The 17,280-nt window shown below is 35.7% G+C and overlaps 2 protein-coding genes across 2 annotated transcripts; one reads left to right on the top strand and one right to left on the bottom strand.

Moving 5' to 3' along the window:
* Positions 1-2,079: 2,079 nt before the first annotated feature.
* Positions 2,080-3,277, bottom strand: Sing (singles bar). The gene is made up of 4 exons (XM_064065950.1): positions 2,975-3,277; positions 2,745-2,927; positions 2,554-2,694; positions 2,080-2,319 (listed from the first exon to the last, which is right to left on the bottom strand). The coding sequence occupies exons 1-4, from the start codon at positions 3,119-3,121 to the stop codon at positions 2,242-2,244; spliced, it is 549 nt and encodes a 182-aa protein (XP_063922020.1). The 5' UTR covers positions 3,122-3,277; the 3' UTR covers positions 2,080-2,241.
* A 7,717-nt stretch (positions 3,278-10,994) lies between these two features.
* LOC135136087 (uncharacterized) lies at positions 10,995-14,978 on the top strand. Its single transcript, XM_064065214.1, has 6 exons — positions 10,995-11,256; positions 11,311-11,475; positions 11,535-11,618; positions 11,679-11,744; positions 12,299-12,367; positions 12,430-14,978. Exons 1-6 carry the CDS (start codon positions 10,995-10,997, stop codon positions 14,703-14,705), a joined length of 2,922 nt encoding a protein of 973 aa, XP_063921284.1. The 3' UTR covers positions 14,706-14,978.
* The last annotated feature ends 2,302 nt before the right edge of the window (positions 14,979-17,280 follow it).

The following is a 17,280-nucleotide window of genomic DNA, read 5'->3' as shown; positions in this document are numbered from 1 at the left end:
TACGGAAATGTGGATTTTGCAATTAGGCTCCACCCCTACGTCTGCCAACGAATGAGAACTCAAAAACGGCTAGAATTCTTGGTAAATAACTAATCAGAAATTATTTATAGAAGCATGTTTTCAACTAGAAAATGAAAAATACATTTTCAAAATTTCCCATTTTTTTTATTTTAAAAATGTTTCTAATTGAACGAAAAAATAATTCTGGAGATACAAATCTGAAATCATTTTTACGATACCTGAGAGACGAGATATATGAGAAAAGATTTTCCAAAAATCTCCAAAATTTGATTTTGAAAACGTTAAATGTGACTTCTGTGGGAAAAAATATTTATTATTAAAATCGATATTCCCTTATACAAATTTTCCATTTTAAACATGTTTTAAATTCCATGTTATGAAAAGAAGTCTGCACATATTAAGAAAATAAAAGGCAAAATGAAGGCCCGCCCACCCACCCTGTCGCAATTGTGATGAACTTTTTTATTCGCCATGTACAAAGAGGGCGGAGCTTAACTGCACAATACTTATTTCTGTACAAGAAATTAAAAACATGAGTATCGTGTTGTTCAATGAATTCTATGTACATTAAGAAAAAAAAGCAATATATTAACCCCGCCCACCCACCTTATCTCAACTGTGATGATTTTTTTTATTCTTAGGAACTGAAAACACATTTAAAATGGTAAATTTTTGTAAAGAAGTATGGATTTTGCAATTAAATTTCGCTCCTTTGGCTCTCGACGATTACAGAAAAAATCATAACAATTGAGATAGGGCGGGTGGGCGGGGCTTATATTTTTCTTTTTTCTTAATATACGTAGACTTATTTCTAACAAGAAACTTAAAACATGTCTAAAATGGTAAATTTTTGTAGTAATCAACTTAAATCCTCCACTTTTCTTCTACAACCCCTTTAAAGATGGACAAAGTTACTATTAACGACAATTTGGCAACGGAGTTTGTAAATGATAATTTTCAGCTCTACAAGCAACGTCAAACAAAAAGGCAAAATATAAGCCCACCCACCCATCCTGGCTCAATTGTGATGATTGTTTTTTATTAGCCGTTAATCAAGGGGGCGGAGCTTAACTGAAAAAGTACTTATTTCTTTACAAGAAATTAAAAACACGTTTTCGAGTGTCGTTGTTGTTAAAAGAATACCATATATGTGCTAAGAAAATGTGAGAAAATCTTGGGAAAATATGCAAAACATTTTTTTTTTGGGGTTAAAGGTCTATCTTTTTAGGGGAAAAAGTACCTAGATTCTAGAGAATTCTCTGTAGATTAATTTGAAATCCTTTTTGCGATACCTTGTCGAACAGAATAATAAGAAAAAACGGCAAGATATATCTCAATTGTGATGATTTTTTTTAATTCTTAGAAACTTAGGACACTTAAAATGGTAAATTTTTGTAATGAAATATGGATTTTGCACTAGGCTCCGCCCCTAGGTCTACCAACGAATGAAACCTTTATTACTATTTAGATCAAGGCAGATATGGGTGGGGCTTAATCTTTGACTTTAAATTTTTCTTAATGTACATAGTATCTTTTGAATAACACGATACTCAGAAAAATGTCTTACATTGTAATTTCATTTAGAGAAATAATAAGAATTTTGCATTTAAATTCCGTTCCTTTGGCTCTCGACGATTAAAAAAAATTATCACAATTGAGATAGGGTGGGTGGGCGGGGCTACATATTGCTTTTTTTTTCTTAATATGTGCAGACTTATTTCGACAACAAGAGACTGAAAACATGCCTAAAATGGTAAATTTTTTTAGTAATCAAGTCAAATCCGACACTGCAGACTCTTAATCAAGAAGTGTGTTTTAACAATCGCGTCAAACTCGGTTTATCTGCGTCACTTGACTGAAACACAACAGACTTATCACAAACGTACGTGTTCTAGATTCATCACGTTTCAAGAATATAATCCATCATAATCTGTATTATTGTTCGCCTCTCAAAAATGGGTGGAAGTCCGGTATATTAATCTGTCATTCGTGTGTTGATGGTGACAGGATGTTCGCAATAACTTCCTCCGTTGATTTTTTTTTTTATAAAATAAACACTTTTCGAGAGATAATATTTATTAAAAAAGTAATTACATACATATCAAAAAGTATTTAATTTTAGTGTGGTTAGAAAAATAAGTAAATAAATTAATCTAGAATTTCTGGAAAATGCTTTAAACATAAAAAATTGACTAGATTTCGGCGTTTTTTCCACGCCTCTTATCTATACCCTTTATAGTACCTATAACATTTATAGGCATCATAACCATGAACGATTCCTACCAAGCCGCCGACCATCTGCAACAAACACAATAAACGTAAATAAAAAGCGCACTTGAAAGTTTTAACCTTCGCAAAGTTTATAAAATACCAAAGGTAACTAGCAGTGTACTATTTGAAATAGGTGCAATAATCACGTGTTATCCGCCATTGTACGTGACGAAAAACTATAGTGGCGGATATTGCGAAATCAGCGTCGGATAAATCTAGATTATCTCACTAATATCTGAACATTTTTTCTTTATTACTTACGTATGCGGCACTCATGGCGGGATAAGCCTGAAAATAAGGAGTCACCAAGTACTTTGGTTTGAGAAAGATGTAAACAACGTATCCTAACCACGAACACGAAGACAAATAGCTGAAAGAAGCCACGCTATTAAAAACGGTTTCCTGAAACACCATTTTCAGAAATTTTCACACTTTTTCAGACCCGTACTCACGAAAAGCGACTGCCGCACCAAACTGCACGTTTTTTCGGAAATAACATAACAGAATAAAAGTAGGGACGTGGTCATTATGCACCAGGCCACTGCTGTCAAGAACGACTGGAACGAAGCCCCCATGTCGTTTGAATAACCCATCCCATAATTAAGGGCCAGGCTTTGGCAAAACGACCCAAGCAGCTGAAAAAACCCATCAAACAATGAACCATACTAAATAATAAACTTACCACTTGCACGATTTTCAGTAAACCGGGTTCGTTTTTCAGGAATTGTAAATTCAAGCAGGTGCAGCACTTGCAACAACAACAATTAATTCCTCCTGACTTATTCACGGGTCGAACTGTAATTATCGTGGGGCCTCTGGATGGAATCATTTTGATGAGAATGACAAAGTTAATTCATAAAACTGTGTTTACGAAGCGACGTCTCAATGTATTTTAAAAACGAGAGCAATGTGCTCGGTTTGGGGTGGATCCGTCTATTTTTGGTTTTCCGGATATTTTTATAATTACGGCATCGTTTAAAGCGGCAATGAGGACAGCGGGTTAATGAAGATGCGCTGCTAACATTTTTTAAACAATTTTGGGTGTTTTTAAATCCGTAATCTTTTGATCTGAACTTGAGTATTTCAATTATTTTATTTAGTCAGGAAGTAAGTGAGGTAAAATGTATTACAATTTGTTTATAAAGATAAAGAACGGAAGTTTGACTTTACGGAAAGGAAATAAATCAGACACTTTAGATATGACAGGATATGTAGAACATTAGGTAGCTAGTCTTTGTCTCGATAAGAAAATAACATTGTCAGATTCCATAGTCCAGCACACGTTTCAATAATGTTTAAAATCTGACGACAGTGCAGCTACATATTTAGAGAGCAAATTATACTATCTGAAAACAACATTATTTCGAGTACATTCTATTTAAAACCCTTTGTAAAGGTACTTGTTATTTATTTAAAACATAAACTCGAAAAAGATTACTAACAATATTGAGTGTAATATTAAGTTTTAGGGAGCGCGCGCCACCTATAAACTGAAGCGCGAAGCTAGGAATTTGTAATACAGGTTTTTTGTAGTTGTCTAATTGGTATGACTGGTTTGAAACAGCTGTTTTATCAGTTTATCTTTAATCGGGGTAAATAAAAAATGTTATTTATTTATATTTCTTAATTTAGCATTTTTAGTTGCTTGTTGCCCACATTTATGACACAGGAACCGCGCATTTTAATCATATTTCATAAATCTTCCAAAGTGAGGTTATGTGTGAATGTTTGAATCCAGTTAATCTCTTTGTTTTATTGCCCAAATTTGGTACATATTTTGCAGAATTCAGTAGTATGCGATATTAACATGCGCCATTCTTTTTGTTTTCTTATTGACGTAGCTAATTTTGAAAACGTCAATCGAGATCAGTTTGGTTAAATTAAAAAGTACTAGATTTCAAGTTAAAATGTCAAGCTTTTTTTATTTTATGTTTCCTGAAAAATTGTTCCGATGGGGTGTTTTAGGTAATTGTAGATAATTTTCCGCTAATTACGATTCTTAAATCGCCGTCACAATAGCTGGTCCAATAAAGGCGAAATGTGAGTTCAAAATTTCCAAAAATTTTCCAAAAAAGTGATTATAATTGGTTCAATCGACCAAAAATTGGTGTCAAATTGTGGATAATCTTCCGCTTGTTACGATTCTGAAATTGCCGCCACGATAGCTGGTCCAATAAAGACGAAAAGTAAGTTCAAAATTTTCAAAAATTTTCCAAAAAAGTGGTTAAAATTGGTTCAATCGTCCAAAAATTGGTGTCAAATTGTAGATAATCTTCCGCTAGTTACCATTCTGAAATTGCCGCCACGATAGCTGGTCCAATAAAGACGAAAAGTGATTTCAAAATTTCCAAAAATTTTCCAAAAAAGTTGTTAAAATTGGTTCAATCGACCAAAAATTGGTGTCTAATTGTAGATAATCTTCCGCCAGTAACGATTCTGAAACCACCGCCGCGGTATCTGGTCTAATTAAGGCGCAAAATGAAATCAAAATTTCCAAAAAAGTGGTTAAAATTGGTTCAATCGACCAAAAATTGGGGTCAAATTGTAGATAATTTTCCGCTAGTAACGATTCTGAAACCGGCGCCGTGGTATCTGGTCTAATAAAGGCGCAAAATGAAATCAAAATATCCAAAAAATTTCCAAAAAAGTGGTTAAAATTGGTTCAATCGACCGAAAATTGGTGTCAAATTTTAGATAATCTTCCGCTAGTTACGATTATGATATCGCCGCCACGATAGCTGGTCCAATAAAGACGAAAAGTCAGTTCAAAATTTTCATAAATTTTCCAAAAAAGTGGTTAAAATTGGTTCAATCGACCGAAAATTGGTGTCAAATTGTAGATAATCTTCCGCTAGTTACGATTCTGAAATCGCCGCCACGATAGCTGGTCCAATAAAGACGAAAAGTGAGTTCAAAATTTCCAAAAATTTTCCAAAAAAGTGGTTAAAATTGATTCAATCCACCGAAAATTGCGATCAAATTGTAGATAATCTTCCTCTTGTTACGATTCTGAAACCGCCGCCGCGGTATCTGGTCTAATAAAGGCGCAAAATGAATTCAAAATTTCCAAAAATTTTCCAAAAAAGTGGTTAAAATTGGTTCAATCGACCAGAAATTCGTGTCAAATTGTAGATAATCTTCCGCTTGTTACGATTCTGAAATCGCCGCCACGATAGCTGGTCCAATAAAGACGAAAAGTGAGTTCAAAATTTCCAAAAATTTTCCAAAAAAGTGGTTAAAATTGGTTCAATCGACCCAAAATTGGTGTCAAATTGTAGATAATCTTCCGCCAGTAACGATTCTGAAACCACCGCCGCGGTATCTGGTCTAATTAAGGCGCAAAATGAAATCAAAATTTCCAAAAAAGTGGTTAAAATTGGTTCAATCGACCAAAAATTGGTGTCCAATTGTAGATAATCTTCCGCTAGTTACGATTCTAAAATCGCCACCACAATAGCTGGTCCAATAAAGACGAAAAGTGAGTTCAAAATTTCCAAAAATTTTCCAAAAAAGTGGTTAAAATTAGTTCAATCGACAGAAAATTGGTGTCAAATTGTAGATAATCTTCCGCTAGTTACGATTCTGAAATCGCCGTCGCAATACCTGGTCCAATAAAGACGAAAAGTGAATTCGAAATTTCCAAAAATTTTCCAAAAAAGTGGTTAAAATTAGTTCAATCGACCGAAAATTGGTGTCAAATTGTAGATAATCTTCCGCTAGTTACGATTCTGAAATCGCCGTCGCAATACCTGGTCCAATAAAGACGAAAAGTGAATTCGAAATTTCCAAAAAAGTGGTTAAAATTGGTTCAGTCAACCAAAAATTGGGGTCAAATTGTAGATAATTTTCCGCTAGTTACGATTCTGAAATCGCCGCCGCGGTATCTGGTCTAATAAAGGCGCAAAATGAATTCAAAATTTCCAAAAATTTTTCAAAAAAGGGGTTAAAATTGGTTCAATCGACCAAAAATTGGTGTCAAATTGTTGATAATCTTCCGCTTGTTACGATTCTGATATCGACGTCACGATACCTGATCTAAGAAACGCGAAAAGTGAATCCAAAATTTCCAAAAATTTTCCAAAAAAGTGGTTAAAATTGGTTTAATCGACCGAAAATTGGCGTCAAATTGTAGATAGTCTTCCGCTAGTTACCATTCTGAAATAGCCGCCACGATAGCTGGTCCAATAAAGACGAAAAGTGAATTCAAAATTTCCAAAAATTTTCCAAAAAAGTGGTTAAAATTGGTTCAATCGACCGAACATTGGTGTCAAATTGTATATAATCTTCCGCTTGTTACGATTCTCAAACCACCGCCGCGGTATCTGGTCTAATAAAGGCACAAAATGAATTCAAAATTTCCAAAAATTTTCCAAAAAAGTGGATAAAACTGGTTCAATCAACCGAAAATTGGTATCAAATTGTAGATAAACTTCCGCTAGTAACGATTCTGAAACCGCCGCCGCGATACCTGGTCCAATAAAGACGAAAAGTGAGTTCAAAATTTCCAAAAATTTTCCAAAAAAGTGGTTAAAATTGGTACAATTGACCGAAAATTGGTGTCAAATTGTAGAAAATCTTCCGCTTGTTACGATTCTGAAACCGCCGCCGCGGTATCTAGCCTAATAACGACGCAAAATGAATTCAAAATTTCCAAAAATTTTCCAAAAAAGTGGTTAAAATTGGTTTAATCGCCCGAAAATTGGTGTCAAATTGTGGATAATCTTCCGCTAGTTACGGTTCTGAAATCGCCGTCACGATACCTGGTCCAATAAAGACGAAAATTGAGTTCAAAATTCCCAAAAATTTTCCAAAAAAGTGGTTAAAATTGTTTCAATCGACCGAAAATTGGTGTCAATTGTAGATAATCTTCCGCTAGTTACGATTCTGAAATCGCCACCGCGATATCTGGTCTAATAAAGGCGCAAAATGAATTCAAAATTTCCAAAAATTTTCCAAAAAAGTGGTTAAAATTGGTTCAATCGACCGAAAATTGGTGTAAAATGGTAGGTAATCTTCCGCTAGTTGCGATTCTGAAATCGCCGTCACGATACCTGGTGCAATAAAGACGAAAAGTGAATTCAAAATTTCCAAAAATGTTCCAAAAAAGTCGTTAAATTTGGTACAATCGCCCGAAAATTGGTGTCAAATTGTAGATAATCCTCCGCTAGTTACGATTCTAAAATCGCCGCCACGATAGCTGATCCAACAAAGACGAAAAGTGAGTTCAAAATTTCCAAAAATTTTCCAAAAAAGTGGTTAAAATTGGTTCAATCGACCGAAAATTGGTGTCAAATTGTAGATAATCTTCTGCAAGTTACGATTCTGAAATCGCCGCCACAATAGCTGGTCCAATAAAGGCGAAATGTGAGTTCAAAATTTCCAAAAATTTTCCAAAAAAGTGGTTAAAATTGGTACAATTGACCGAAAATTGGTGTCAAATTGTAGATAATCTTCCGCTAGTTACGATTCTGAAACCGCCGCCGCGGTATCTGGTCTAATAAAGGCGCAAAATGAATTCAAAATTTCCAAAAATTTTCCAAAAAAGTGGTTAAAATTGCTTCAATCCACCAAAAATTGGGGTCAAGTTGTAGATAATCTTCCGCTAGTAACGATTCTGAAACCGGCGCCGCGGTATCTGGTCTAATAAAGGCGCAAAATGAATTCAAAATTTCCAAAAATTTTCCAAAAAAGTGGTTAAAATTGGTTCAATCGACCGAAAATTGGTGTCAAATTGTAGATAATCTTCCGCTAGTTACGATTCTGAAATCGCCGCCACAATAGCTGGTCCAATAGAGGCGAAATGTAAGTTCAGAATTTCCAAAAATTTTCCAAAAAAGTGGTTAAAATTGGTTCAATCCACCGAAAATTGGTGTCAAATTGTAGATAATCTTCTGCTAGTTACGATTCTGAAATCGCCGTCATGATACCTGGTCCAATAAAGACGAAAAGTGAATTCAAAATTTCCAAAAATTTTCCAAAAAAGTGGTTAAAATTGCTTCAGTCGACCAAAAATTGGTGTCAAATTGTAGATAATCTTCCGCTTGTTACGATTCTGAAACCGCCTCCGCGGTATCTGGTGTAATAAAGGCGCAAAATGAATTCAAAATTTCCACAAAATTTTCCAAAAAAGTGGTTAAAATTGGTTCAATCCACCAAAAATTGGTGTCAAATTGTAGATAATCTTCCGCTTGTTACGATTCTGAAACCGCCGCCACGATACCTGGTCCAATAAAGACGAAAAGTGAGTTCAAAATTTCCAAAAAAGTGGTTAAAATTGGTTCAATCGACCGAAAATTGGTGTCAAATTGTAGATAATCTTCCGCTAGTTACGATTCTGGAACCACCCCCGCGGTATCTGGTCTAATAAAGGCGCAAAATGAATTCAAAATTTCCAAAAATTTTCCAAAAAAGTGGTTAAAATTGGTTCAATCGACCAAAAATTGGTGTTAAATTGTAGATAATCTTCCGCTAGTAGCGATTCTGAAACCGCCGCCGCTGTATCTGGTCTAATAAAGGCGTAAAATGAATTCAAAATTTCCAAACATTTTCCAAAAAAGTGGTTAAAATTGGTTCAATCGACCGAAAATTGGTGTCAAATTGTAGATAATCTTCCGCTAGTTACGATTCTGAAATCGCCGTCGCGATACCTGGTCCAATAAAGGCTCAAAATGAATCCAAAATTTCCAAAAATGGGGTTAAAATTGGTTTAATCCCCCGAAAATTGGTGTCAAATTGTAGATACTCTTCCGCTAGTTACGATTCTAAAATCGCCGCCACGATAGCTGGTCCAATAAAGACGAAAAGTGAGTTCAAAATTTCCAAAAATTTTCCAAAAAAGTGGTTAAAATTGGTCCAATTGACCGAAAATTGGTGTCAAATTGTAGATAATCTTCCGCTAGTTACGATTCTGAAACCGCCGCCGCGGTATCTGGTCTAATAAAGGCGCAAAATAAATTCAAAAATTTTCCAAAAAAAGCGGTTAAAAATTAAAAAATTCTTCAAAATGTGAAAAGGATTTTCGTATTTAATATTTTTCCCAGACTCACTAGTTGATTGTTAAGAGCGTAGCGAAGAGTTAATCCGTCATTTTCCAGACACTTGGTATAAAGTTCCACACCAATTACGAATGATCTAAAGGATGTCATGAAGTCTGGACCTCTGGCCAATAATCCGAAAATCTGGATATTTTAGCTTCATAGTTTACAACTATTAATGTTTGTGAGTTTTTTGTCAGATCGACAACATTTTTAAAATCTTATGATGTCATACCTAATTACCAAATTGAAATTTATCACATCAAGTGGGAAGTGTTAAATATACCAACGTTGTGTACATCAATGTTTTTCTTTTAAATAAAAAATGTTTAATGATTACACGTCTTTTAATTAAACTGTAGATGTATTTTTTGGAAATTTTTATTAAGTTTCCCAGTCGCTTTTAATGTTGAAAGCAGATGTCCTTTCTGAAAACAGAAACGTTTTAATAAATTTCTGAAAATCACAAAAATTCTTGATTTAGACATTAGTACCTTTTTAGTTTGTTGTGTTTAGTTATCGTGTGGGAGCTTCGTCTACAATGTTTGTGCTTGCATAAATTTTGTATGGAACGCAATTCAGCTCGTGTTGTTATTGTAAAGGAGTTTCCATAACGACGCTTTCTTTGGTCGAATTCAGTGCGGAATCGAAGAAAATCGAAAAAGAGTAAATTGTAGCCGGTGATACGATGAGTTCGACGTGGAATTAAGACCTTAATTTTTTTCAAACAACTTGAGTTATACAGGATGAGGAAGAAGAAAAAAAAACAACTTGTTTGTGTGTGATTTCGATATGGTGAGAAAAAGGAGGCTTTAATTATGTTTAATCATTTGTGTTAATTCAAAAATAAATCAGCTTAAAGCAAAATCACTTTTGAAGAGGTATATAAATGAAATAATAGTTTTATTTTTAGTTGGTTAATTATTTTCTTTTAGGTGTGAAGATTGGCTGCAACTCAAGCAAATATAGTGAGTAGTGTAGATAGATATGCAATATATTAATTAAGTAAGCATAAATTGTAATTAATTAATTATAGCTCTTATCAAATCCGTCCATAACTGAGAGCTCTTATAGGCTACTTGTAATTTAAGCATCTACTCGTAAAAAACAAAAATATTTGTGTTTTTTATGTTCATGGCTTGTGTGTACCTTTAAACGTCCCGGTCTGTTTCCCTACCTGTCCGATAGAGGTCGCCCCACCCCATGACCAACCGCAACATTCCTCCGTTAGTACTCGCGTTCGTCGCGGCGCCAGCGCGCCGCCCCATTGGCCGTCGCGCCAGGTGTCGTGGTGGGGGCAAAAACTCGTTTGAAATCAGGGGTCCTGAAATGAGATAGCCTTCACCTTATCCTCTCACTGCGTGGTTCAGAGCCCGCCGCCAGAGGTCGGAATAAAAAGATATCTGTAAAAGCTGATTCGCGCAGATTTTCAAAATTTTAAAATTTGTTTACACCCCCTCCTCTTCTACCCTTTGTCATCACTTTCACCCCAAATGAATCACCATTCAATCACTCAGTTCATTTACGTTTTTCTCGGTTTTCTGCGTGATTTGTGTTTGAAACGACTTGTGAATTTATTTTATTGAATTTCAGTGTCTAATTTACAAATGTGAGTACATAAGTTTGATTTTACAATATTATTATTATTATCAATTTTTGTAGAAAAAAATGCAAGGCAGTCATACATGTTCTGTACACGAATGTGCTGCGAGATTGAAACCCATCTTTAGGTTTCCACACCCAAATCGGGGCCTTGATCGGTTTCTCGCGTGGGTTAAAGCCGCGAATAACCCAAAATTCGTGGTTTTGACCCACGACCAAATTCACCGAAGGGGGTACATTTGTTTCCAGCATTTTCAACCCGAGGATTATGTACCAGGAACACAAAGGCTGCGTCGATCTGCAGTACCAACCATTTTGCCTCCTCGAGGTAAACAAATTGAAAGTTGCTAGAAAACAAATATTACGATATCTTTACTTATAGATGATAACGAACTGCGTTCATCACTCGAAGCAGATCAGATCGACGTGTCCAATGTAGGGCCACAAACCATTGATCTCACTTTCCTCACTCCAGAAAAAGAATGCCCGTACTTTCATGCAATAGCAAATTTAACTCCACGTACGAGACGAACTCCAAGTTCTCAAAGTAAGTAACCATTGCAACTATTTCAGTATGTATAGCACTAACTATTTTCCACTTTATAGGTTTAGCTACTAAACTGGAGACTCTCGGGGGTAGAAGTGCATGGAGTACTGGCGTTCCAGTGCGACAACTGAATTTTGGAGCAGGTATTGTAGTGCTAAAAAAATTAAATAAATCGAGAGAAAATAATATTACTTACCTTACAGAAGAGGATGGGATCAATGAGCTCCCTGGTGCTGGGCCTTCGGGGTTACAAAATATTCCAAAAATAGGTAAGAAACTGTAATGTTTGACCCCATGTTTTACAAATGATAAAATATAAAACTGTGGTGGATTGCAAAACTTCATCATTTGTTTATAAAACAACATTTTTGTACCGCAGCGTGGCGTCACTTCGCTTTTCTGTGCGTATATGTCATATCACAGTGTCATATGTTCATTAATCGCCAACACCTGTCAAAGCAGGTAAAAAAGCAGTGGCGTAACTTCGGCTGGTGAAACACCTTTTTGTTTCGACTTGAGATTGTAATGTTTTTGTATTGACAAAAAAATATTTTATTATATTTACATTGGTAAATTTACCAATAATAAATATAATAAAAATAAAATAAAACATTTTAGGTATGTGTTTTATTAATTTTTATAGTAAAAATGATGAAATTAGTTCGCATCCGCCTTCAAACCGTACAGTAATAATTCTTTTACTGCATAGCAACCTCAAATTCATTAAAACAAAATATATTATACGCGCCTCCATAGAAAAGTCTTTTCACAACTCGTATACTATTAAGTTAACTTATAATTAATTTATATTGCCCATTTTTAGATTTTGCTGGAAACTTTGTACCTGCCAGGCAGTCGGTGGATACTTCCAAGTCCATGACCAAGACTCCACGTATGTATTTTGATATACAGACTAAAAATGATGAAATTAATTCATATTCGTGTACATTACAGGAAAAATATTAGATCGGCTGGGGATCAAAGGGACCACCGTCAATTTTAGCAGCAATGAAACCCTGCTGTACGTGGAGGCGAAACGCCTGCAAAGGCAAGTGGGGAGACTGCAGAGGCAGGCACAAAAGCGCAAAAGCGCACTTCATTCTGTTAAACAACTTCTGCGAGATCGACAACTGGTTCATCTCGTGGAAGGGTTGTCTCCCCTACAGCAGAGATTTTTTAACAGCCAGATTAGAAATGTAAATCGTAAACCGAAAGGCAGAAGTTTTACGTTTGAGGAGAAGGTAGATGCCATTGCCATTTGGAAACATGGCCCAAAAACGTATAAACTTCTGTCAAGAATGTTTACGCTGCCGTCTATTGACACTCTGAGGGCAACCCTAAATAAAGTTCCAATAGAACCGGGTATCAACAAACCCATTTTCGAAGTTCTCAGAAAGCAAGTATGTCGCAGAATGGACAGTAAGTACAATTTATGTACTCTCATCTTTGATGAAATGTCCATTCAGCCTCACCTCGACTACTTGCCTTGTGAGGACAGAGTTGTGGGTTTTGAAGATGACGGTACAACAAGGTCGGAAAAAATTGCAGACCATGTTTGCGTATTTATGCTAAGAGGAATTTTCAAAAGGTGGAAGCAGCCTGTTGCTTTTGCTTTTTGCAAAAACTCTATGTCTGCTGCAAACATTGTCCGTTTTTATAAAGAGATTGTGAAAGAAGCAACAGCGGTCGGCTTAAACATCATTGCTTCAGTTTGTGATCAAGGTACTACAAACAGTGCCGCAATCAATATGCTTTTACAAGAAACCAAACGACGTGCTATTTTGGGAAATGAAGAGGAAGTTGAAGAGAATGTGATAAGAATTGGTGATCACGAAGTTATCCCTCTCTTTGATCCTCCTCATCTTCTAAAAAGTATGCGAAACAATCTTCTCACCAAAGATCTGCTTTATGTAGAAAAATCAGGTGTAGAGAGAAGAGCTTCTTGGAGTTTTTTTGAAAAGGCATATGATTTGGATCATACGGAGGGTGACACCCTGAGAGTGATGACAAAGATCACCATAGACCATGTGAAGCCTAACTTAAGAGGCAAAAAAATGAAAGTTCGTTATGCTTCACAGGTCTTTAGCTCAACTGTTGCTAAGTTCATATATCTCTGTTCCACCGGGGCATTAGGGGGAAGCATACCACCTGATGCTCGATACACTTGCAATTTGTTTTTGTTCATGGATTCTGTCTTTGACAGCGTTAATGGAGGATTTGGAGACTGTGGTGGTAAGAAATTACGTCAAATGGTAGGAGATGACACTCTTCATCATAGTTTTTGGCTGGAAGGGAAACGCATGTTCAGCAATATGAGATTTGAACCACGTAAATCTGGAGATCGAGCAAAACCTCCAGTTTTGCAAGGGTGGTATCGTACTTTAAATGGTTTTATGCTTATCAAGGAAACTCTAAAGAAACTTGGTTATAACTCTTTCCCAGCAAGAGCTTTTAATCAAGATCCTTTAGAAAATTTTTTTGGTCAATTAAGACAATATGGAGTACGATATACAAATCCGTCTTGCAAAGCATTCGTACCATTTTATAAATCACTAATGATGAAGAATTTTTGCTCCTATCATTCTCGTGGATCTAATTGTGAGCAAGATGACGAGTCATTTGTGGTCTCAATTAGAGAGTTTCTTAGTCTTGATATAAATCGTAAGTGTATCGAAGATCAGTGGAAGCCGCCACCAGTTCCTGATACTGTGTCTGAGGATAATTTTTATGACCAAAATGTTATAGGTTATATTGGCGGATTTCTAGTTAAACACATGCCAAAACCACTTGACTGTGAAATCTGTCGATTTAACTTGATACATGATGGCGTCCCAAACATTCAATATCATGGTCTGGTGGTGCAGAAGGAGTATGATGGTGAAAAAAGACGGTTGCAATACGCGAATGTCGAGATGATTAAAACTCTAATTAAGATTTATAATCATCTCGTCATTTTGGTTCCGTCTGCAATTTATCATCCTTCTCTTTCTCAAAGGTTAATAAGCCACCTGCGAATTACAGTTGATTTTGATTTTCGGGAGTGCTTACATACCGAAGAACTGAAAGCTCAACTTTTTCATCTATTTATAAGAGTGTATATCTTTAGATACATGAAAAAACTCAGCAATTTCGTATTTGGTAAGGAAGAGCCTAACAAATCAACTTCACTGGAAAGACAAATGCAACAATTATATTTACGTTTTAAAAAAAGAAAGAGAACGTTTGTATAATTTTGCATTTCGCAGGCTATACATCAGCTTAGTTTTGTTCATATCGGAAGAAAGTAGTGTGCTGGGTTTAATTGTGATATTTCTGACGGTATGAATGAAAAGTGCAAAGGCAGTTTGCATTTCTACTGGTTGTTTGTATTTTAAAAATGTCTTGTCCATATTCTGTTTCTTTTCTTATTTTAATATATTGTAACTAATGTAAGTTATTAGAGAACACTTTATTCACACTGTCATTTTTAGCAAATTGTTGTTATATTGCAGTATTTTCATTTATAAATCAATTTTAAACATTTCATACCTGAAATGTTATTGTATTATGCGCTTTTCGTTGGCTTTTGCTATTTTTCTAATATTATATTATAAATATATATTTATATATTATACTATATATTTTCGTAAGAACTGTTATTGTTATATAGTAATATTTTCATTTATAAATCACTTTTACGTTTCAATATACTATGTATTCTATCTTACATGTATCATTTTTTTAAACTGTTTGTGTGTTTTTGTATGTTAGTCTCAAAACGTATTAAGGCGTTTTGAAACTAGCATATAAAAATTCACAAACAATGTTTTCCCCTTCACTTTATAAAAAAATTCACCAGTAAAATTCACTTTCAAATTTTGCGCCGCTTTTAGTTCCTAAGCCTGGTGCTAGAGGCGCTCTTAGTGAACAAAACGCAAGTATTAGAGACCGTGTTCTAAGGGAGGGTATTCTATGTTTGAAATTTTTAGTCGCCAACATGCCAACACAGTGAGAGCAAGTGCCGTAGTTTCGCGCAACGCAACGCTGTATTGTTTGGGAATGTGCACATGCCTGCGCCCCTGCGCGCCGCCGCCGCCCGGCTCCGACCCGTGAGAGCCGCCGCACGCCGCCCCCGCCTGCGCGCCGCGCCCGTCGAGCCCCCGCGCCAGCGGACCGTTTGAACAGGTGTCTCACAACAAACGTACCTGAGAGCAGCATGGCGTCATCGAGTTACCTGGCGGCGTAGATGCGAATTTGTCGGTTTTTACAATGAAGGTGACTGTGTGTTTCGGGAATGTCAGAGTTGTTGTGCCTTGTGGTGACGGTGACATTCTGGTGAGGGATCTGGTCAGGGAGGCGATCCTGCGGTACAAGAAGGCCACGGGGAAGGTGAGCGATCGGGGATTTGGGGTTATGAGGAGATGTGGGGTTTGTTTTGGGGCGGGACGTGGTGGAGTTGCCATGGCAACGGACAATGTGTGGTGTCTAGACCGATTTTTAAAATTTCGAAAACTGACACCGATTGTTGAAAGTTGGCCCAGAGGTTTTTAATTCCTTTAATAATGTTTTCAAAATGCCAGGACTATGTGAATTTTCGTTAAACGCGTTGTTTTAGGTTACTCTGTTGATATTTTTTTCAATCGTTTTATTTTTGACTAACGTACAGAAAGTCGTATTTTTTCTTGGAACTTTTAAGGTGACTCATCAAATTTTTGAAAGGAATGAATAAATTTGTAAGGCATTCGTGTGTAATTTTAGACTTAGGTGGTCGATTATGAATCAGATTTATTTTATTAGGGTAATAATTGAAGTTAAAACAACCTGTTTTACCGAGTTACACTTTTACAGCAAATTTAATAGTATTTTGAAACTGTCAAAATTACGTCATCTCAAAATTTTGTTGGGTAAATTCCCTTTGACATTTGCAGATGAGATGCTCTTTAAATAATCTGTACAGAATAAAATTCTAGGGGTTCCCAAAGTTTTATAAAATTCTTTCAGAAATAAGACAAAATAAATATGAAAAATGCTATCAAATCTTCTTAAAAAAGAGACACCAAAACCCTTCATTCTTCAACTATTTCGAAAAGAAAACACCAGGAAGCCCAACATTTTTTCAAATCCGTTAAAAACCACTAGGAACCCAAGATTCTTTCTAAAATAATACACCAGGGCTCCAAGGTTCTCTCAAACCTTTTCAGGTTCTGTCTAATAGGAATAGGGGTATAAAACACCATAGGCTCACAATATTCTTTCAGTTTCTTTCCAATAAGTATAAAACACCAAGGCTCTAAAGATTATCTCAGGTTCTTTGTTACGTAAAACCCCATAAGTCTCCACGAATCTTTCACATCTTAAAAAGAACACCATTGATCCCCAAGAGTATTTCAGGTTTTTTCTAATATAGAACTTCAGAGGCCTCCACAATTTTTTTAGGTTCTATCTAAAACAAAATACCAAGGCTTCCAGGATTCTTTTAGGTTCTTTCTTAAATAAATACCAGGAATCTTTGAAATTTAAGAACAAAAACTATACCCAAAGTCCCCCAGGATTGTTTCAGCTTTTTTCGCAAGTAAAACACCACGAATCTTCAAAATTCCTAAAAAAACACCATAGGCCGCCAAGAATCTTTTAGGTTCTTTCTAAATTACGGAATGAGGCGTACTCAAGTTTTTATCTGGTTCTTTCTAATATGAAACATCAAAGACCTCAAAGATTCTTTCAGGCTCTGTCAAAAATAAAACACTACAAACCCCAAGGATGCTTTAAAGCTTTTATTTAAAGTAAAATACCAGAGGTCTTCAAGAAGCTTTCAAATTCTTAAAA

This window comes from Zophobas morio, unplaced genomic scaffold (assembly GCF_036711695.1).
Source record: "Zophobas morio isolate AGI-343-1 ecotype UQ-CSIRO unplaced genomic scaffold, CSIRO_AGI_Zmor_V1 ptg000026l, whole genome shotgun sequence".
NCBI lineage: Eukaryota > Metazoa > Arthropoda > Insecta > Coleoptera > Tenebrionidae > Zophobas > Zophobas morio.
This window is presented reverse-complemented; position numbering and strand designations above follow the sequence as displayed.